Below are 22,540 nucleotides of genomic sequence, written 5' to 3' on the forward strand. Positions count from 1 at the left end.
AAAAAGCATGCTATCCGCACGCTTCTTGTCCTCATGCAAGGCCTGGGTTGTTGTGTCTCAAAAAGCGTGGCCTTCTCCTCCTGCACCTCCTCCTGTTCCATCACGTGTGATGCTGCTGCTGCTGGGTTAGCGTTACCGGTCCCTGTTTATGGAACCTCTTCTCTTTATTACATTTATGACTGCATGACGGTAAAAAGCATGCTATCCGCACGCTTCTTGTCCTCATGCAAGGCCTGGGTTGTTGTGTCTCAAAAAGCGTGGCCTTCTCCTCCTGCGCCTCCTCCTGTTCTATCACGTGTGCTGCTGCTGCTGCTGGGTTAGCGTTACCGGTCCCTGTTTGTGGAACCTCTTCTCTTTATTACATTTATGACTGCATGGCGGTAAAAAGCATGCTATCCGCACGCTTCTTGTCCTCATGCAAGGCCTGGGTTGTTGTGTCTCAAAAAGCGTGGCCTTCTCCTCCTGCGCCTCCTCCTGTTCCATCACGTCTGCTGCTGCTGCTGGGTTAGCGTTACCGGTCCCTGTTTATGGAACCTCTTCTCTTTATTACATTTATGACTGCATGGCGGTAAAAAGCATGTTACCTGTGCAAAGAAACATGACATTTTCAGCATTTAAAAGACAGTTTTTGCTTTGAAATTTTACAATCAATTTTCTCAAAAAATATAAGCTCTTTTTCAAATATTTTTTTCCTCTTGTACCCATTCCCAAGGTGCACATACCCTGCTAATTTGGGGTATGTAGCATGTAAGGAAGCTTTACAAAGCACGAAAGTTCGGGTCCCCATTGACTTCCATTATGTTCGGAGTTCGGCGCGAACACCCGAACATCGCGGCGATGTTCGGCGAACGTTCTCGAACCCGAACATCTAGGTGTTCGCCCAACACTAGTGGTAACCCACGCTTGTGAGTATACGGAGTATATTCAGTAAGTATTCTCACTGATGAGTATCTAAAAAAATACACAACAGCATAATATCCTTTAAAGATCCCTGTGCCTGAAAACTCAATTCATCGCTCCAAACTGCCTGGGCAAAAATCCACACCTTTCCTGGTTGAAGATTTTGCTGCCTGGGGAGGGAGGCAGAGCTTTGGGCTGTTGCTCTGCCTCCATGCGCGTCAACCGGCACTGATCGCCGAAGAAGTGAAAGAAGACTGAAGGGGTGGGGACTGGGGAGAGGCGTGATTAATCAAGTTTTCAGCCGTGGTCTTTTAGAAGGGGCAATTATGTTAAAGAGCTTTTTAAAGTAAAAACCTGATTTTTTTGGAGACTTCAGTCTCTTTAAAGAAAAACATCTTTGTTACAGCTGATACAAAGCCTGCAATAACTGTGCACTGTTCCTGCTTCCTGCTTTCGTGGAAGCAGCCATATCGTTAACATCATGTGCTTTCAAATGAGCTTATCTGCTTTATCTGCTGTGGCAGTCAGGTAACAGATCAAATTACAACTTGCGATTAGACACAGGTGAGGGTGGGATTAAACAGACTAAACTCACTAAATACATACAAGGTGCATTTCTATCTTGCACAATAGTTCAGGTCCGCTTTAAGAAGTTGCCTATAGTAACATCAAAATGTATTTTACTACACAAGAAGACCTCCGGTCAAAAGTTCTATTTTTGTCTTTAGATTATTAATACATCCTTAATAAGCTATAGAATCCCCCCACCCCACCACCACCACCACCACCCAAAAAAAAAGGCTTTTACCTTAAAACTTGGTTTGCGTGCCCAGTTTGCCTGCAAGACAGGATCATTAGTGTTACTTTATAGAAAAAAAAGAAATGTATAAGCATAAAAACAGCATTGTAGCAAATTATACATTATACTATTGTGGTATGATCAGGTTTTCATCTATAAAATAAAGTGGACCTCTTCAAAGCAGCCAGTGGACATCTAACTGGTGCTGAAAACTGAATTGGCCCAATTTCCATCTTGGATTTCAGTTGTATCTGTTCGGAGCGAGAAGGTTTCACTTTTGTATATACAGTATTTTCTTTGCTTTTCTGGATCATTTTAATTGGCCAAATAAGTTTGCACTTACAAGCAGGGGCATAGCAATAGGTGTTGCAGAGGTTACGACCGCATCGGGGCCCTCCCTCAACTGCAGTATTAGCTTTCTATTGGTCCTGTGCTCATAATAATCACTTCTATAGATACTTTGAATAGTAGTAATCATTAACAAACTGCTCACCATCCCCTTCTTGCACCTCTGACCCTGTAGTTGCCATTGGCAGGTTTTGGTGCATCGTATCAATTGTTATGTATAGAGTGCTTGGGGGGGGGGCATTGTAAAACTTGCATCGGGGCCCACAGCTCCTTAGCTATGCCACTACTTACAAGGAATGTTACTTGGCAATTGGTTAACGGACAATAGACAATATAATATGAGAATGAAATATATCTGAAGTTTGGTGTATGTGGATACAAGTCATTTTTTTTCTTCAAAAAGACCTTGTAGTTTTAGACAAAATCGATTTCAATTTTTTTTTTAAATAAGTACATTTTAAGAACTCTTTTTTAAACCGGTAGAATAACCATTTCCTGTTGTACATTGAGGGCACAGGGAGACAGAGGTGACACAGCGGGGGCACCTGCGCCGTGTGGCCTCGTTTCCGGATGAGAGACATTTGTGGGTCCCAGTGCTAGATTGGTGTAGGGGGAATGTGGAAATCTTTGGATTGCCAAGAGGTTTCCTCCTACGGAAGTATGTAAACAGAGCAAGTTTTTCCCCCTACAAGTACACTTTAAAGATTTACCACAGTTATGTAGATTTTAATATATAAATACAGCAGCCAAGAAAATGCAATGGCAGCTTTCAGAGCAGATAAACTGTACTTTGGGAACTTGTAATTTGTAAACAGACAATATTACTTGTGCACAAAAGCAAATATGATAACTGTATGAGTAATAAAAAGTAGGAAAATGCATTTTTACTGAATGTTATATCAGAGTTTTATGACACTTTAAACAGGTACACAAAGATCATTCATGAGAGAAAAGGCATTCACACTCGTGTAGAATTTCAAAATTTGCATTTGCCACACCTCTAATACTTTTTAGCGGTATTGCGTTTGCCCTGTGTTTTTTGAAGGGTGTGTCCCTACTTGGATAAAGGGAGTCATCATGGGAGTGTTCTGCCTATAATCACACAGTCCTGTGACTTTTGCAGCTATACTATGACATCCAGACAATGCTCTTGCCTCTAAGGCACAATGGCCTCAATTCATAAAGCATTACCGCATGTGGTAATGCTAAAAACAGCAGACTTTCCCAAGCACTTAGCAAAGTGTCCATTCATAAAGGCTGTTCCCGCATGAAAAGCTGACATTACCGACCAGGGCGATAAATTACCGACTTGGCTGTAGTTACCTCCAACACATGTCAGTAAATTGTCAGCAAATGTCAATTCATAAAGCCTTCAACAAGCGGTAAGCCAGATGATAATTACCGACACCTTTGGTGAGGTCTTAACAATGCAAAGTGCAGGGAGCCGAAATCTCTGTGAGTCGTCTGTGCAGGGAACCAAGTCTGTGTGAGTCATCTGTGCAGGGAGCCGAAGTCTGTGTGAGTCATCTGTGCAGGGAGCCGAAGTCTCTGTGAGTCACCTGTGCAGGGAGCCGAAATCTCTTAGAGTCGTCTGTGCAGGGAACCAAGTCTGTGTGAGTCATCTGTGCAGGGAGCCGAAGTCTGTGTGAGTCATCTGTGCAGGGAGCCGAAGTCTGTGTGAGTCATCTATGCAGGGAGCCGAAGTCTCTGCAAGTCTGTGCAGGGAACCGTAATTACAGCTTGTAACAAAAGAGAGATATCGCCACACTTCTGCTGTACCGCTCAATGGGCTGCGGTAATTTACCGAACTTCAAAGGCAGCTGTGAAAATCTTTATGAATTAGCACACAAAGGTATAAAATACCGAATGCGGATTTTTCCCTTACCAGATTTTTGATCGCACTGCTTTTATGAATCGAGGCCAATGATTTTGGCCCATTGTATATATATCAAGCTGACATCCTGGACATTATATTACTGGAATTCCCCCCCCCCAGCCAAAATACTTTTCTGAGCGAAAATGTACCACTTATGTACACCAGATGTCCCAGTTACCCTTTGCACACGCACATGCAAATATTAAAACAAATGCATTTACAGATTCACTCATCCAAGCACAACTGTTATCTGTGAATGCATTTGTTTGAACATTTGCATGCGAGTGTGTGAAGGGTTAATTGTTTTTTGCAATTTTTCTGGCCACACCCCTTTCAGCACCTCCCTTTCCTGAATAACATATTTAATGTTTTATTTTATTTAACCTTCTTGGCGGTAAGCCGCCGCAGAGGATTTCTCAGGCCCTGCTGGGCAGATTTTCATCTTTTTTTTTTTTAGAACACGCTGCGTGTTCGAGTCGATCGCCGCCGCTCGCCGCCGATGCGCCGCTACCCGCCGCGATACAGGGCCCCTTCCCCCGCATACCCCTTGCGCAGCCTGGCCAATCGCCACCAGGCTGCGCCATGGGGTGGATCGGGACTCCCTGTGACGTCACGACGTCGATGACATCACTCCGTTTGTCGCCATGGTGATGGGGGAAGCCCTGAAGGAAATCCCGTTTAGTACGGGATTTCTGGATGGGCTTGATCGCCGGCGGCGATCGGAGGGGTGGTAGGAAGGCCGCACGGAGGGGGGAATCATGTAGCTAGCGCAAGGCTAGCTACATGATAAAAAAAAATTAGGCTTAAAAAACCTCCCGCGGCCGCGCAGCCGCAGAACAATTGACCGCCAGGAGGGTTAAACGGTCTCTAAAAACTCACTTGTTCAGACACGCATACGCTCTACCTTAGGCCACTTCCCTTTGTCCTAAGGCCAAATTGCACTCCTACTAGGTATCCTAAAACACACTGCATCTATATGTTTGTTGTATACAACCCCTCCTCTTGTTTCCCCTCCATTCCCTTTAGATTGTAATCTCGCAAGGGCAGGGCTCTCTCCCCTTTTGTGTCTTGGAAATCATTATGCATTTTATTTATTTTGTTACTTTTATCACTATCATTACCAATTCTGTATGTCCTAAGTAGAGGCAATGTACCTGGATATTTGTATTTTTTTCTTGTTACTGACCTTTGTGGCTAGGGTTTTAATCCAGTGCATTCCCTCCTTCCCCTGTTTGTGTTTTTTGTCAGCATGCACATAGCTTATGCTGGTGTATGTGCATGGTGCGCATGGATACATTACGTTAGCTCATAATCCCTAAATAGGTTTGATGCCATGAATGTTTGCATGTCTGCACTATGCATGTTACAGGGCCAGAGTTAGGACACCTAAGTTTACCTGGGTACTTCTGCGCAGTGTAGGTGACTAAGCATAAGAATGCATTCTTCTGTGAACTAAGACCCCTGGGTTTTAATTTAGCTGTAGGGATAACAGTTGTGCCTGGATGAGTAAATCTGTGAATGCATTTGTTTGAACATTTGCATGCGATTGGTTGAAGGGTTAATAGTTTTTTGCTATTTTACTGGCCACACCCCTTTCAGCACCTCTCTTTCCTTAATAACTTATTAAATGTCTTAACTAGAGGCGATGTGCCTGGATATATGTGTTTTTTTCTTGTCCCAGTTACACTGTGACATGTCCCAGAATTAGGGTCCCCCATCCCAGGGACAAGTCCAGAATCATCCACCAGTCAACCTGGGCAGGTGCCTGGGGCCTAATGCATGTCACTTTCTCTGACCTTTCTCTACTTCAGCTTACCAAAAAGACCACATTACCAAATTTCTACCATACCTAGGGCCCCACTACATCTTAATCCATCTCTGGTCCCAAGGTACAAATAACTTCCTGCACAGTGGTTGGCCGAAATTTTGCATCGAAATTCGCAATTATGCATTGTAATTGTAATGCAAAATTTCTGAGAAAATCGTAATTAATTTTGTATGTAATAGTAGTATTTCAAAATTTTGCGTAATTTTTAACATAATTTTCATGAAATTTCTCATAATTTTGTGCCAACTTTAGTGGTTAATACCAAAGCCCCCATACAGGCTATTGCTACCAAAATTGCTACATATGTTAAGCAGAATAGTGGGTATTTTTCAAAAAGATCTTGTAGTTTTTCAGGAAAAAAAATGTTTTATAAACTGTCATTTTTCTAAGTTTAAAAACCATTTCTTACTTACATTTTTAAAATCAAGTTTCTCAAAAACTGCAAGGTGTTTTTGCAAAAAATTTTTGACTTGTACTCACTATTCTCCTTAACCACCTAAGCGTTACGGACGAGCTCAGCTCATCCAGTAATGCCGGGGTGGATTGCTTAGGCCCTGGTGGGCCGATTTGCATAATTTTTTTTTTTTCAAACATGCAGCTAGCACTTTGCTAGCTGCATGTTGGTTCCGATTGCCGCCGCTCGCTGCGAAAGAGGGTCCCTTGCGCAGCCTGGCCAATCACCGCCTAGCTGCGCTAATGGGGGGATTGGGACTCCCCCTGACGTCGATGACGTCATCCCAATCGTCGCCATGGCGATGGGGAAAGCCCATACAGGAAATCCCGTTCAGAATGGGATTTCCTGTTGGGTATTTGTGCCGGCGGCGTACGGAGGGGTGGGTGGGAAAGCGAAGGGAGGGGGTAAGCATGTAGCTAGCACTAGGTAAGCTACATGTTAAAAAAAATTACTATAAAAAATCCTCCCGCGGTCGTGAGCCACAATTAATCAGAACGCCAGGGAGGTAAACATATGTAACAATTGTGGTGTCAATAGCAGATATGGGGGCTTTGCTATTCACTGCTAAAGTCGCAAGAAATTACACAAATCGCAAAATTTTAGGCGAAATTACGAATGACTACACAAAATCAATTGAATTTGCAAATCGTAATTACGTATAAGCATAATTGCGAAAATGTATGCTAAATTTGGCGAAATCGTAATTTGTTGATTACGATCAGCAGTATTCCTGCATACGTTGAATAGATGGGGGTTACAAGAGGGAAAAGACAACAGGATTGGAGGTACACCGCTATGCAGTGTCACACAGATCCTGGTGGCGGATCTCAATAAACTCTCAGGGTGCTATCCCTAGAACACAACTTCAAAGCCAGTGAATTGCACTTATAAAGCTATAACAGATATTACCTAAGATGGCTGCTGGATAGGAAGCTACGGCCACAGGGCTCCAGCAATAACATCTCTTTTTCTCTTCTGGTGAGGAAACCAGACCCCGATCTCTCCATACTAGGCCGCAACCAGGTGCTAAATTTAGGTGTGGCCTGGATCCTCCAGTCTCCGTTTCATAGCGCCAGTCATCTACCGCGCCAGTCATGCCAACCTAATCTTACACAGGCAGCTCGCATGGGACTTTTTCGTCCAGCCAGCCAACCAGAACACCAACCGAACATTAATCGGCCAGAGTCCACCGCAACCCTAAGGAGACACACTCCCCTCCTCCCCCCTCCCCCATAACAGTCTGCGGGGCATCTGATTCAAGTATCACTGCAAAGTTTGTGGGTGCCTAGATGGCGGCGGATTAACCCCCTGGTCCCGCTCCTTAGACTTGCATAGCTCCCATCTGTCCCACTTTTGGAGGGACAGTCCCTCTTTGGGACTCGAGCCCTGTCCCTCTTTCCTCCTCATTTGTCCATCTTTCTATGTAAATATATATATTTATCCAGGGCCGTGCAGAGGGTCCTTAAGTGAGGGGTGCTCAAATTTAAAAAGGGTCCCCCCTCCTGATATGCACAGTACCAACCAATAAGTGGTGGGGGACCTTCCCCCAACCCCCTTGCCCTGCAGTGATATGAATCTGAGGAACATGGAGCTTATGAACATACCTCCCAACTTTTTGAGATGAGAAAGAGGGACACTTGAGCCATGCCCCTGACACACCCCTGATCACGTCCCCGCCATGCCCCTGGTCTCGCATATCATAAAGATTTCATAAGAAATATATGTTGTTTTATAATTCAAACCACACTAGTCCTTTCTATCCTGCTTCATTTTCCTTCATAATAACATTTTAAAATTAGTTATATATCAATTTAAAGGCTGGGAATAAAGTTTAGAGTCAATCAAACACATATTTTAGTAGAGAAATATATATATTTACATAGAAAGAGGGACAAAGTCCTAAAAGAGGGACAAATAAGGAGGAAAGAGGGACAGGGCTACAAAAGAGGGACTGTCCCTGCAAAAGAGCGACAGTTCGAGAGCTATGAAGGCTTATGAGGGCAATGAAGAAGGTACTCTTTAAAGTGAGTCTGAAGTGAAGTAAAATAAAAACAAAAACAGATACCTCAGGAGAGGGAAGGCTCTGGGTCCTATAGAGCCTTCCGGTTCCTCCTACAGTCCCCCGTGTTCCAGTGCTGTATCCTCCGTAAGTAGTCTCCAACCAATGGCTCAGAGACTGCTCACTTCTGCAGGCTTGGGCAATCTTTGGGAGCCTGAGTGCTCCTGAAGATGGGCTGCTCAATATTGCGCCTGTGTGAGCGCACTCACGCACGTGCAGTACAGGATGGCCTGTGTTCGGTAGCACAGTGCTGGAAAGTGGGGACTGTAGGAGGAACGGGAAGGCTCTATAGGACACAGAGCCTTCCCTCTCCTGAGGTATCTGTTTTACTTCACTTCAGACTCAATTTAAAATGGTGAGTTTAGGCTGCAATAAATAAATAAAAAAGGCAGAACTTCTAAAGCACAGGAAAAAAAATGCGAAGAGGGAAATATTTGCTATGTGTGTAATGTACCAGAGCTGAGTTAATAGTAAGAATGGATACTTACCTGGGGCTTCCTCCTGCTCCATAAGCACATGGGAGTCCCTCACTGTCCTCCCACGGTCTGCCGTTTGCTGCGATCAGCCCCAGTAACATTCCCAGTCATGGCCTTCTGCGCATGCGCTGACCTCCCGTGCATGTGCAGAAGACCCCGACTGATGTGATTGAACCAATTACCGGGGCTGATTGCAGCTGAGCGGCAGACCACAGGAGGATGGTGAGGGATTCTCATGTGCTTATGGGACTGGAGGAAGCCCCAGGTAAGTATCGATTCTTCCTATTAACTCAGCTCTGGTACACTTTAAACATTACCAACAGGCTGCCTGCATGTTCTGGATGTCTATATCCCTGAGCTGGCTGTAGAAGTGGGGAGAGGGGTGGGCTGTGCAAGAACAGTGTTAGGTGAAAAGGCACATTTGCTGGCCTGGCTTCCAAGGGGGCTATACAGTGTGAGATAGGAGACTGAGTTGAACTGGGGGGAAGGCTAATCACACAGTAATCAGCAGCTTTTATTAGCGATGTGCTCCTGTCCTGCGTTGAAGCTAGAGCTGGGGCAGAGTCGGGACATCTTGAGCAGGCTTCCCCCTCCAGTGTGTCAGGCTTTGCTGCATTCCTCAACTCACACTCCGTCCAGTGTGTCGCTTGGTTCCTCCTCTTCTCCTGCCAGCCAGGCTCTGGTCTCATGTCCAGCTAACACCCTGTAATAGAAGTGGTAAAGAGGCGCCCAATTTCTATAAAATACTCTAAAATCAATAAAATAACAAAATGAGGAGGCTTAGCTCACAGACGACAACTCACTTTGATAAGGAAGTTTAATTGGAGATTTAGCACAGGCAATGCGTTCGCCTCAAATGCGGTTGTTAGACTACAACGGCACTTTGTTTGGCCTGAGGAAGTGGGCTTGGTCCCACGAAACGCGTTGCCTGTGCTAAATCTCCAATTAAACTTCCTTATCAAAGTGAGTTGTCGTCTGTGAGCTAAGCCTCCTCATTTTGTTATTTTATTGATTTTAGAGTATTTTATGGAAATTGGGCTCCTCTTTACCTCTTCTGTGCCATATCCCCCCCCCCCCACTTGCTTGGGTGGGGAACCTTACGCACCTGAACCAAGGTGGGATCCCACCACCTGTGGTAATCAAGGTACGCAGGATCTTTTTGCTAAGAGAGCGACCAGACCCAGGATTGCTGGTATACCTGAGTGGAGTCAGGTTTAAACACTTCACTTGCTTGAAGTGTTCGGTTGCCTCGTGTTCAACCCACCTTTGTGAGTACCCCTTTTTCAGAAGTTTTTTTAAACACCTATTTATTGAGACATACTACACCATTTGGGCTCCCGTTGTCTTTGTGTGTTTTCCCCTCCAGTACTGTATACCCTGTAATAGAGGCGCTTGTGTAACTCAGTCGAGGTGCATTACATGCATGTTCCCTCCATTTCCTCCAGTTCTTCACCGAGCACCAGCAATACCAGAAAGCAGACAGAAGCAACTCTACCCTGTCACATCGCAGCTACAAAGCACAGAGTGCTGCTGATGGCTACTAGTATCCGCCTCCCCCATCTAGCTGTCGGCTAAGTCTTGCTTCTCCTGCACTCTGTGTGCTGGAGAAAAGATGGGGGATGGAGAGCAATGCTGGGGTGAGTGCAGCCACGCGGGTCCAAGAGGTCAGAGGGCCCTTCTACTGTGGGTCACACAAAGGGGGGGGGGGGGGTGCTTGAGCACCCAGAGCACCCCCTTCTGCACGTGCCTGTATTTATCTGCTAAAACGTGTTTGATTGACTCTAAACTTTATTCCCATCCTTTAAATTGATATATTACTAATTTTAAAATGTTAATATGAAGTAAAATGAACCAGAATAGAAAGGGCCATATTTTTCTTATGAAATCTTTATGGTATGCTTGCCTAGGGATGTGTCGGGGAGTGAGATCAGGGTGCAGCAGGGGGTGTGGCTTAAGTGTCCCTCTTTCTCATCTCGAAAAGTTGGGAGCCATGGACTTGTTTTTCGTATCTCTTATCTATGTCTAACTTTGTATACACTTTTGGATCTACTGTATGCTTGAAGTACTGCTTACTGTACCACTTCTTTTTACTGTACCACTGTACTCTTTGTGTTAACTTTATCACTGTATGTTTACTGTACCATTGCCGACCCTGAAGTGCCAAAACCAATTCCGGAGACAACCCCTGTTGTACTTGGCGAAATAAACCGATTCCGATAACAGGATATATAAATATACAAGATAATATACAGCAAAGGTACCAGCAGGGAAAATAACCAGATACAAATAGTCCTTATGTATATATATCTTCCAACATCATAACATGACCAGAGGATATCAAGTCCCTTTAACTACTTCCGTACCAGCAGTCTCTGCCCCTTTAAAGAGAAACTCCAACCAAGAATTGAACTTTATCCAAATCAGTAGCTGATACCCCCTTTTACATGAGAAAGAGAATGATTTTCACAAACAGACCATCAGGGGGCGCTGTGTGACTAATTTTGTGCTGAAACCCCTCCTACAAGAGGCTCTGAATACCGCGGTATAGTGTTGGGCGAACAGTGTTCGCCACTGTTCGGGTTCTGCAGAACATCACCCTGTTCGGGTGATGTTCGAGTTCGGCCGAACACCTGACGGTGCTCGGCCAAACCGTTCGGCCACATGGCCGAACTAAGAGCGCATGGCCGAACGTTCCCCGAACGTTTGGCTAGCACTGTGATTGGCCGAACGGGTCACGTGGTTCGGGCCCGAACGCGCTCTCATTGGCCGAACGGTCACGTGGTTCGGGTAAATAAATACCCGAACCACGTCATATCTCCGCCATTTGTCTGTGGGTTTAGCTTTGGGTAGGCAGGCAGGGTAGTTCGCTCTCCAGCCACGCTAGCCAGGGTCCCCCCCAGTCATTGTGTGTCGCTGCTGGGAACAGTAGTACACCGCTCGCTCAGCCACACTATATATAGCATTGTTTACTGCCACTGTGTACCTCGCTCAGCCACGCTATATATATAGCATTGTGTTTTCTGACACTCTGTGTACACGGCTTAGCCTGACTAATATAGCATTGTGTGTACTGCCACTGTACACCTCGCTCAGCCACGCTATATATAGCATTGTGTGTACTGCCACTGTGCACCTCGCTCAGCCACGCTATATATAGCATTGTGTGTACTGCCACTGTGCATCTCGCTCAGCCACGCTATATATAGCATTGTGTGTACTGCCACTGTGCACCTCGCTCAGCCACGCTATATATAGCATTGTGTTTTCTGACACTCTGTGTACACGGCTTAGCCTGACTAATATAGCATTGTGTGTACTGCCACTGTGCACCTCGCTCAGCCACGCTATATATAGCATTGTGTTTTCTGACACTCTGTGTACACGGCTTAGCCTGGCTCTATAGCATTGTGTGTACTGCCACTGTGCACCTCGCTCAGCCACGCTATATATAGCATTGTGTTTACTGCCACTCTGTGTACACCGCTCAGCCAGACTATATACCGTTGTTTACTGACACTCTGTGTACACCGCTCAGCCAGACTATATACCATTGTTTACTGACACTCTGTGTACACGGCTCAGCCTGACTATAAAGCATTGTGTGTACTGCCACTGTGCACCTCGCTCAGCCACGCTATATATAGCATTGTGTTTTCTGACACTCTGTGTACACGGCTTAGCCTGGCTCTATAGCATTGTGTGTACTGCCACTGTGCACCTCGCTCAGCCACGCTATATATAGCATTGTGTTTACTGCCACTCTGTGTACACCGCTCAGCCAGACTATATACCGTTGTTTACTGACACTCTGTGTACACCGCTCAGCCAGACTATATACCATTGTTTACTGACACTCTGTGTACACGGCTCAGCCTGACTATAAAGCATTGTGTGTACTGCCACTGTGCACCTCGCTCAGCCACGCTATATATAGCATTGTGTTTTCTGACACTCTGTGTACACGGCTTAGCCTGACTATATAGCATTGTGTGTACTGCCACTGTGCACCTCGCTCAGCCACGCTATATATAGCATTGTGTTTACTGCCACTCTGTGTACACCGCTCAGCCAGACTATATACCGTTGTTTACTGACACTCTGTGTACACCGCTCAGCCAGACTATATACCATTGTTTACTGACACTCTGTGTACACGGCTTAGCCTGACTAATATAGCATTGTGTGTACTGCCACTGTGCACCTCGCTCAGCCACGCTATATATAGCATTGTGTTTTCTGACACTCTGTGTACACGGCTTAGCCAGACTATATAGCATTGTGTGTACTGCCACTCTGTGTACACCGCTCAGCCAGACTATATAGCATTGTGTTTACTTCCACTCTGTGTCTGCTGGGCCTGGGAACAGTAGTACACCGCTCACCCGCCACTGTATAGCATTGTGCTCTGTGTCGCTGCTGGGAATAGTGGTACTGTATAGCATTTCTGTACTGCCACTGTACTGCTGCCAGTCAGCGTGTACTGTAAGGATAAGTGAAATGAGGAAGAAATCCGGTGAAAGAGGAAGGGGCAAGGGAAGAGGTGTTTCCCCTGACGGTTCACGTACAGGCCACAGGGGAGCCCCCAAGAAAACCCACTCAATACCGCCCATGTTGTCCAGGACAACAACCCTCACAAATCCAAAAGAACAGGACCAGATAATTACTTGGATGACCTCTCAAGCGTCCAGCAGTGGGTTAAGCAGCACCAGCACATCACGCACGAGGTCCGAGTCCTCAGCCAGTTACAAGGAGCCAGTGGGCACAAAGCTGACACAACCGGCAGCGACATCACGCACACAACTGCCAGATAACCAGTCCTATGAATTACCTCAGGACACAATGGGGTATTCGCAGGAGATATTCCCAGCCCAACAAACTTCCACCTATGAAAGGTCAATGGAGGAACAGCCAGAAATGTTGTGCCCGGATTCACAACCATTAACTGTGGGAAATGCACCGCGCACTGAAATACAAGGCGAGTCCGAGGAGGACTCGGAAACCCAAATCCCAGAGCAAGTTGGGCAGGAGGGGTTGCAATTGCAGGAGGTCGGCCGACAAGATCTGGAAGACGACGTTGGAGTGAGCTGCGCAGAGGTTGTTCTGGGGAGCTCTACTCCACGGCGGCGGCCCCCCACAATGACATATGACGAGTTTGAGGAGATGGAAGAGGAGGGTATGGACAATGTGGACAGAGACCCAGATTTTATTTGTGAACGAGAACATCGCCGTCGTAGCAGCAGCACAGATGAGTCTGTTGAAGAACCCACTGCTGCACGAGTTCGCCTTGTGCCACAAGGTAGGCGGCGCGCAATTTCAGGCACCACAAGCGTGGAAGTTAGAGTGAGAGGCAAAAAGAGGAGGAAACAGAAATCGCCAGCAAGGAGGCAGGTGCTCCAAAGTCTGGGCTTTCTTTGAAGACTGCACTGAGGATGTTACCATGGCGATTTGCAAGGTGTGCAAGACTCGCCTGAGCAGGGGGAAAAGTATTAACAACCTCTCCACCACCAGCATGAGCCGCCACATGCTATCCAAACATCCCACTCTGTGGGCAAACGCGGCAGGACAGGGTACCAGCAACACTGCCTCCCTTGGGTTCACCAGACTCACCACCAGACCCGCCTCAGCAGCAGCAGTAGCCCAGCCATTGCGTGGTTCACAACATTCACAAACATCAGACGACGCTGACACTGTCACTTTCCGGAGTAGTGCTCTTGAGGTCTCCCAGTGTTCATCAAACACAACAACCAACAGCCCTTCCGTGTGCAGCGCTACGGTTCAGTTGTCTGTGTCGGAGATGTTTGAGCGCAAGAGGAAATTGCCAGCAAATGACCCCCGGGCCGTGGCAGTAACAGCCAGCATAGCCAAGCTTCTGGCCTGCGAAATGCTGCCATATCGAGTGGTGGAGACAAACAGCTTCAAGGGCATGATGTCAGTGGCCATCCCGCAATAGAGGTGCTGGCTTGCCCGGCAGCCAGCGTTATGTCGGAACGTTGTTTCAGTGCTGCCGGAGGCATCATCACAGATCGGCGTATCCGCCTCTCCACAGAAAATGCAGACCGTCTGACTCAAATTAAAATGAATCAATCCTGGATTGGAAATGACTACGCAACACTCCAGGACCCCAACCAAGTAACATGACCAATGAACATCTGGGATGGTGTAGCATTTCCGGTCCCTGTTTATTGAACCTCTCATCTGTATTACATTTATGACTGCATGGCGGCAAAAAGCATTGCTGCTATATCCGCACGCTTTTTGTCCTCATGCAAGGCCTAGGTTGTTGTGTCTCAAAAACCGTGGCCTTCTCCTCCTGCGCCTGCTCCTGTTCCATCACGTCTGCTGCTGCTGGGTTAGCGTTGCCGCGTGGTCCCTGTTTATTGAACCACTTATCTTTATTACATTTATGACTGCATGGCGGTACAAAGCATGCTATCCGCACGCTTCTTGCCCTCATGCAAGGCCTGGGTTGTTGTGTCTCACAAAGCGTGGCCTTCTCCTCCTGCGCCTGCTCCTGTTCCATCACGTCTGCTGCTGCTGGGTTAGCGTTGCCGCGTGGTCCCTGTTTATTGAACCACTTATCTTTATTACATTTATGACTGCATGGCGGTACAAAGCATGCTATCCGCACGCTTCTTGCCCTCATGCAAGGCCTGGGTTGTTGTGTCTCACAAAGCGTGGCCTTCTCCTCCTGCGCCTCCTCCTGTTCCATCACGTGTGCTGCTGCTGGGTTAGCGTTACCGGTCCCTTTTCCTGGAACCTCTTATATGTATTACATTTATGACTGCATGCCGACAAAAAACATGTTACCTGTGCAAAGAAAACAGACATTTCCCGCATTTAAAAGACAGTTTTCCCTTTGAAACGTTAAAATCGATTTTCTCAAAAACTATAAGCTCTTTTTGCTAATTTTTTTTCCTCTTGTACCCACTCCCAAGGTGCACATACCCTGTAAATTTGGGGTATGTAGCATGTAAGGAGGCTTTATAAACCACAAAAGTTTGGGTCCCCATTGACTTCCATTATGTTCGGAGTTCGGGTCGAACACCCGAACATCGCGGCCATGTTCGGCCTGTTCGGCCCGAACCCGAACATCTAGATGTTCGCCCAACACTACCGCGGTACTCCTGGCAAACTGCCACAATGTAACAATGTTCACAGACAGGAAATGGCTGTTTACAGCTGTCTAACAGCTAGAAACAGCTAAATAATCTGCCCACAGTAACAATGTCACCATGTAATAAATGTCAGAATGTGAATCTGGGAGAGGAAAGATTTTACAATGAGCAAACACTGACTAAATTATTTATACATAATTATTGTAAAAATGAAGCACTTTTTTTATTAAATTATTTTCACTGGAGTTCCTCTTTAAGGACCAGAGACTGCTGGTACAGTGATCCGCCAACCGCGTAGGCACCTGTCTCTGCCGTCACTATAACGGCAGAGCTGTGTGAGCAGGTCAGGAGCTGATTTCATTGGCTCCTGATCCTGTGTATCAATGTAAGCCGATGTGATAGGCTTACAGTGATGACAGGTTCAGGAACCAATGAAATGGGCTCCTGACTGGCTCACACAGCTCTGCCGTCATACTTCTGCCGTCAGTTTCCTAGTCAGTTTCACGGCAACAGAGAACACAGACCAATGTTGCATACCTCCCAACATTTTAATTTCAGAAAACGGGACACTTAGGCCACACCCCCTAACCACACCCCCAACACCCCTTAGTCACGCCCACCAATTTTTTTTTAAATAAATATTTTTATTTTATTATTAATTAATATTACTCTCGAAAAGGGGGGGGGGGAGCGTGAGGGTGCCCGTGGGTGGGGAGGAGGGGAGAAAAAAAACTGATCGAGGCACCAGCCGCGGGGGATGCCGTATGCTATGTGGGATGGGTGGCCGCTATTTCTCCCTCCCTCCCTCCTAATGTCCCCCCCAGTGTCCCCCCTGCCTGCAGAGAGTTAAATGCGCAGCGGAGTGGACTGTCATTAATCTTACCATTGCCTCTCCGTACCGGGATCTCATCTGGTCTTCTCGGCTTCCTGTGACGTCACAGGAAGCAGGAAGCCTAGAAGAGCCAGATCCCGGTATGGAGAGGCAATAGTAAGATTAATGACAGCCCACTCCGCTGCGCATTTAACTCTCTGCAGGCAGGGGGGACACTGGGGGGGACATTAGGAGGAAGGGAAGGAGAAATAGCGGCCAACCATCCCACATAGGCCTCAATTCATTAAGCTTTATCAAACACTTTATCAAACGTTTGATAATTTACCTCATGGATAAAATCAAATTTTGAATTCACGAAGGTGTTATAGATTTATTGAATGTTTTATCGATAAAATGTTCATTAAATCTATAACACCTTACTGAATTCAAAATTAGATTTTACTCATGAGGTAAATTATCAAATGTTTGATAAAGTGTTTGCTAAAGCTTAGTGAATTGAGGCCATAGCATACGGCATCCCCAGGGCTGGTGCCTCGATCAGTTTTTTTCCCCCCCTTGCCCAGCGGCCGGGACAGAAGGGGGGGGGGGGGCAGTGCGGGATGGCGGGAGGGGCCCCCCAAATCGGGACCGTCCTGATGAAAACTGGACGGTTGGGGCCACTGATGTTGCTATGGATACTGAAAAAGGCCTCAGTCAGTTTTGGAAAGTTTAATCCGGCTGCACATTGAGATAGTTTTTAATGATATAAAATTACAAAAGGAGGTATTTAGCCCGTTTATGGAGTTGATTCACAAAGCTTTTCTCATGACTTATCTCACCTTGCTTATTTCTCGCCCTAACTGTAAGGAAAGCTAATACATGAGACAAACAGATAAGGAGAGATAAATAATTGAGTTGAAGTGCACTGGAGACCAATGAAACACAAAGTTTTATACTTGGAGCTTCCTCCAGCCCCCAGTCAGTGGGTTGTTCCATCGGTGTCCGTCCTCTGTCTAGTCCTGTGTATTCTCCTGGCTCCAGTACAGCTCCCGACTGAGCCAGTTGGAGACCACTGCTAATGCACGGCCCTGGTTGGGCACCTCATTGTCCACCGGGTCGCACTCCTGTAGCCAGAAGCGTTCTGCACCTGGGCAGTTACAAGCCCTAACTAACTGCACAAATGCAGAATGTTCCCGGCCACAAGAGCACAACCAAGTAGAAGCACAGTCATGGTCGCGCATGTACAGTAGTCCCTGACTACTGGGGCTGACAGCAGGAGAACAGATGAGGCACAAACACAGAGTCCCTCACGGACTACAGGAGGCTGGAGGAAGCCCCAGGTAAGTATGAATCCATGGCGTGGATTCACTATAACAAATAGCCTGCCATGTTAACATGTCTTATCAGAGTTAACATTCCTTATCAGAGTAGCATAGTGAGCGCTACGAATGTATGCCTGCTAATTGGCAATGACGAGAGCTCCACACGTCCTGCCCTGAGCCCCTGCGGGTCCAATCACTTTATCCCCGCACTTTGATTGGCCCAATAGGCTGCCTGGCAAGTTTCCTGTCAAGTGACAGGCAGCCTATTGGGCCAATCAAAGTGCGGGGGTAATGTCCTCTAGGCTCCCTGAACACGATTCCGATTTTTAATCGTTTTTTACATGCGATTCCGATTTCAGATTTTTAGTCGTTCCTGCTTGCTGCGTTTTTTCTGTGTTTTTCTGTTGATGGTATTCAGGGAAAATCGGAATCAGATTTTGAAAAGCGGAATCGGAATCGCAAATCAGATTTGCAGTGTGCAGGGAGCCTCAACGTGATTGGACCCGAAGGGGCTCAGGGATGAGGGGGGCTCTCGTCATTGCCAATCAGCAGGCAAAAGTTTGTAGCACTCGCTGTGCTACTCTGATAAGGCACATTAACTCTGATAAGGCACATTAACTCTGATAAGGCACATTAACTCTGATAAGGCATGTTAAGTCTGATAAGGCACAATATTTGTTATAGTGAATCAACCCCCATGTGTTTCCTTGGTCTCAGGATTACTTTAAGTTAAAGGACCACTCCAGCGACAGGTTTTGGACTAGTCCATGCCATCATGGGGGATTCTCAGGAATTTTTTTTGTAAATAGTAAGATACCAGCCAGCCTCCCTAATCACTGGTACACTATTTTGTCAGTCAAGACTGAGCAACTGCCATTCAGGAAATGCTTTTGAAAACAAAGAAAACTCTTAGAATCTCCCATGAGGAGATGGACTAGTCCAAAACCTGTCGGTTCTGTCACATTTAAATTTCTTGATTTTATCACTGGAGTGGTCCTTTAAATAAAGAGAAATAAACCATGAGTTAAGTAATTTAAGGAGAGAATACATTATTATTATTATTTATATAGCACTGACATATTCTGCAGCTCTGTACAGAGTATATTGTCTTGTCACTTAACTGTCCCTCAGAGGGGCTCCCAATCTAACCCCTGCCATAGTCATATGTCCATGTATATATTGTGCAGTGCATGAATCATAGTCTGGGGCCAATTTACGGGGACGCTAAATAACTTATCTGTATGTTTTTGGGACGTGAGAGGAAACCAGAGGGCTCAAAGGAAACCCACGCAGACACAGTGAGAACATGCAAACTCCTTACAGATGTTGACTTGGCCGGAATTCAAACTGGGGACCCAGCGCTGCAAGTTGAGAGCGCTAACCACTACACCACCACGCTGTCCAGAAATTGTTAATACTTACCATTTATCAATCAATTTAAAGTTACCGTTATACAGAAATGCTTTGTAAATCAACCCCTATGTTCATGGCAATGATTCTTAAAGGAAGGGAAACCACCCTTTAATGGGAACCTAAACTGAGAGGGATATGTTCCCTTTTAAGCCCCTTGCCGGTCCAATTCTTGCGGCAAGGGGGCAGCGCAGCACTGGTTTTTTATTTATTTATTTTTTAAATCGTGTAGCTAGCCTAGTGCTCAGGACGGCGGGTACCGGCAAATCGGCGGGTAGCGGCGGCGATGGCGTACCACACGTAGCTAGCAAAGTGCTAGCTGCGTGTAGTGAAAAAAAATTGCAAAAATCGGCCCAGCAGGGCCAGAGCAATTCTCCTGCGCGAGTTACCCCGAGCTCAGCTCGGGATAACCGGCAAGGAGGTTAAAGGAAACCTGAACCCTATAAAAAAAAGAGTTTCACTTACCTGGGGCTTCTACCAGCCCCCTGCAGCCCTCAAAGTCACTCCCGGATCCTCTGGTCCCCCGCCGCACGCTAGTTTCATTTTTGCCGAGTCGTAGTCGGCTGGCCGCCACACGTATCATTACACGCATTACCGCAGTTACAGGATGTTATAGCGGATGTCAACATGTACAAAGATACATGTTGACACCCGCTATAGCATCCTGTCACCGGAAAAACCTGTGCAATGATACGTGTGGCGACCCGCCGACTCTGAGTCGGCAAAAGCGAAACTAGCTGGCGGCCAGGGGTCAGAGGATCCGCGTGTGACATTGAGGGAACAGGCTGGCTGCAGGTGGCTCATAGAAGCCCGAGGTAAATGAAACTCATTTTTTTTAAAGGGCTTAGGTTTCCTTTAAACAATACCAGTTGCCTGCCAGTCCTGCTGATCTCTTTGGCTGCAGTAGTGTCTAAATCACACACCTGAAACAAGCATGCAGCTAATCCAGTCTGACTTCAGTCAGAGCACCTGATCTGCATGCTTGTTGAGGGGCTGTAGCTAAAATTATTAGGGACACAGGATCAGCAGGAGAGTCCAGCAACTGGTATTATTTGAAAAGGAAAAATCCAAATCCTTCTCAGTTTAGGTTCCCTTTAAAGTCCTTAAATGTTCAATATTAACTTAGTAGGTTAAACTATTTTGGTTCCTGGACATAGAAACTACGTCCAGGAACCATGCGTGCTACCGCGCGCTCCCGCGGCCGATCGCGCGCGTGCACGCGCACTCCCGGCCGCGGATTCGGTAGCCACGGAATCAATGTATTGGGCTATGGTGCCCGATCACTGATTCCTCTCCCTCGCTGAAAAAGCGACAGCTTCTCTCGGAAGCTTCGCTTTTTCTGGCCGTTCCCTCCCCGATGCGTCACTCTAAGCGTGTGTTACGCTTAGAGTGACGTCATGTAAACAAACTCATGGCCACCATCTTGTGGCCAAAAAGTAAAACTACAACAAAAAGTAAAAAAAATTAAAATCAACACACATTTACATTAAAAAAACTTTGGTTTACATCCCACCCTCCCAAAAATACCCACATAAAATGTTTAATATTAAAAAAAAAACCATTACAATAAAAAAAAACATGTAAATATTTACCTAAGGGTCTAAACTTTTTAAATATCAATGTAAAGATGAAATATTTCTATATATTTTTTTTTATTTTAAACATGTAAATAGTGATAGATGCAAAACGGAAAAAATGCACCTTTATTTCCAAATAAAATATTGTCGCCATACATTGTGATAGGGACATAATTTTAACGGTGTAATAACCGGGACATATGGGCAAATACAATACGTGAGTTTTAATTATTGAGGCATGAATTATTTTAAAACTATAATGGCTAAAAAATGCGAAATAATGAATTTTTTCTGTTTTTTCTTATTCTTCCTGTTAAAATGCATTTACAGTAAAGTGGCTCTTAGCAAAATGTACCCTCCAAAGAAAGCCTAATTGGTGGCGGAAAAAACAAGATATAGATCAGTTCATTGTGATAAGTAGTGATAAAGTTATAGGCTAATCAATGGGAGGTGAACATTGCTCAAGTGAAAACAACGGAACGCGAATGGGTTAAAAAGCCACACAAAAAAATAAATAAATAAAACCCTATTAAATATACCTAACAGAGAAAAATATCTGCCTATGCTAAGGTTACTTACGAGTGCAATAGTGAAGTGCAGGCAGATGGTCAGGTATAGGATATTTGTCGCTAGCATTGCTCGAGACATTTCAGACTCCCAGAAGGTCCGGTTCACAGAAACAAACGGCAATAAAGTAAAAAAGAAAAAAAAGTCTTTTTCTGGCCATTATAAAGCCACGAAGCCGCCTCTGATTGGCCGCCAGGCTTCAGATGCAGAGCGTGTAAAATTGGCCGCCCATCAAGCCTGTTTGTTTCATATGTCACTTTGATCACCGCAGCCTGAAACACAAGATAAAGCAAATTGTACAAGTGATGCAAACCGAAATCTGGAAGAACAACGGCCTGGCAAACACCGAGAGTATAGAGATGTGGTTTGCAAGTAGAGCAGAAACAGTGATCAGGTGCAGAATAAACTATATAAAGCTGATGTCAAGGCCCAGATCAAAATATTGTAACCACGGGATGGCATGCTAAGGAGAGCATCCAAATGTTATCCGCTTATATACAGCTTGTGCGTTTCCCACAGAGCTGAAGCAGCTCAGGTGGAGGAAAAAATCACTGCAGGCTCTATGGAAAGGGCTGATTGGCTCAGTATTATTGATATCATACAAACAAAACTCAGGCTCTCCTGATCTAGGCCACATGACGGCGTAGTTGACAGCGTTCTGCTTTTCAGCATTAGCATTTCTGGTAAGCTGAAGTGGAGAAGGGTCAGAGAAGGTCACAGGTGGGCCCCTTGACACCCACCAGGCACCTGCCTAGGCTGCCTAGTGGATGATTCTGCTCTGTAGGGATTAGATTGTGTTAATGATAATAGCACTTGAAAGGACTCAGAACTGATTATACACTCAGCTACAGTCTGGAACAGCCAGCAATGAACTATAACCATTGTTGCTATAAATACTTTCTAGGCATCTGTGTTTTGCAAGTTCATCATTGATATGAATGTTTGTTTACACATATTTTATACGCACCTGTATGTTGCAGCATCAAAACAGTGAGTGT

General features: G+C 45.8%; 1 protein-coding gene across 1 annotated transcript in view; it reads right to left on the bottom strand.

Annotated features, from left to right (window-relative positions):
- The window catches only part of LOC137504639 (allurin-like), a 98,349-nt gene extending 76,738 nt beyond the window's left edge, over positions 1-21,611 (bottom strand). The window contains exons 1-2 of the mRNA XM_068233220.1: positions 21,555-21,611; positions 1,709-1,738 (exon numbers count right to left, since the gene is read on the bottom strand). Of these exons, the coding sequence (XP_068089321.1) occupies positions 1,709-1,738; positions 21,555-21,611 (87 nt within the window). The remainder of the gene's footprint in view (positions 1-1,708; positions 1,739-21,554) is intronic.
- Between the last annotated feature and the right edge of the window lie 929 nt (positions 21,612-22,540).

The sequence above is a fragment of the Hyperolius riggenbachi genome, chromosome 4 (assembly GCF_040937935.1).
Source record: "Hyperolius riggenbachi isolate aHypRig1 chromosome 4, aHypRig1.pri, whole genome shotgun sequence".
NCBI lineage: Eukaryota > Metazoa > Chordata > Amphibia > Anura > Hyperoliidae > Hyperolius > Hyperolius riggenbachi.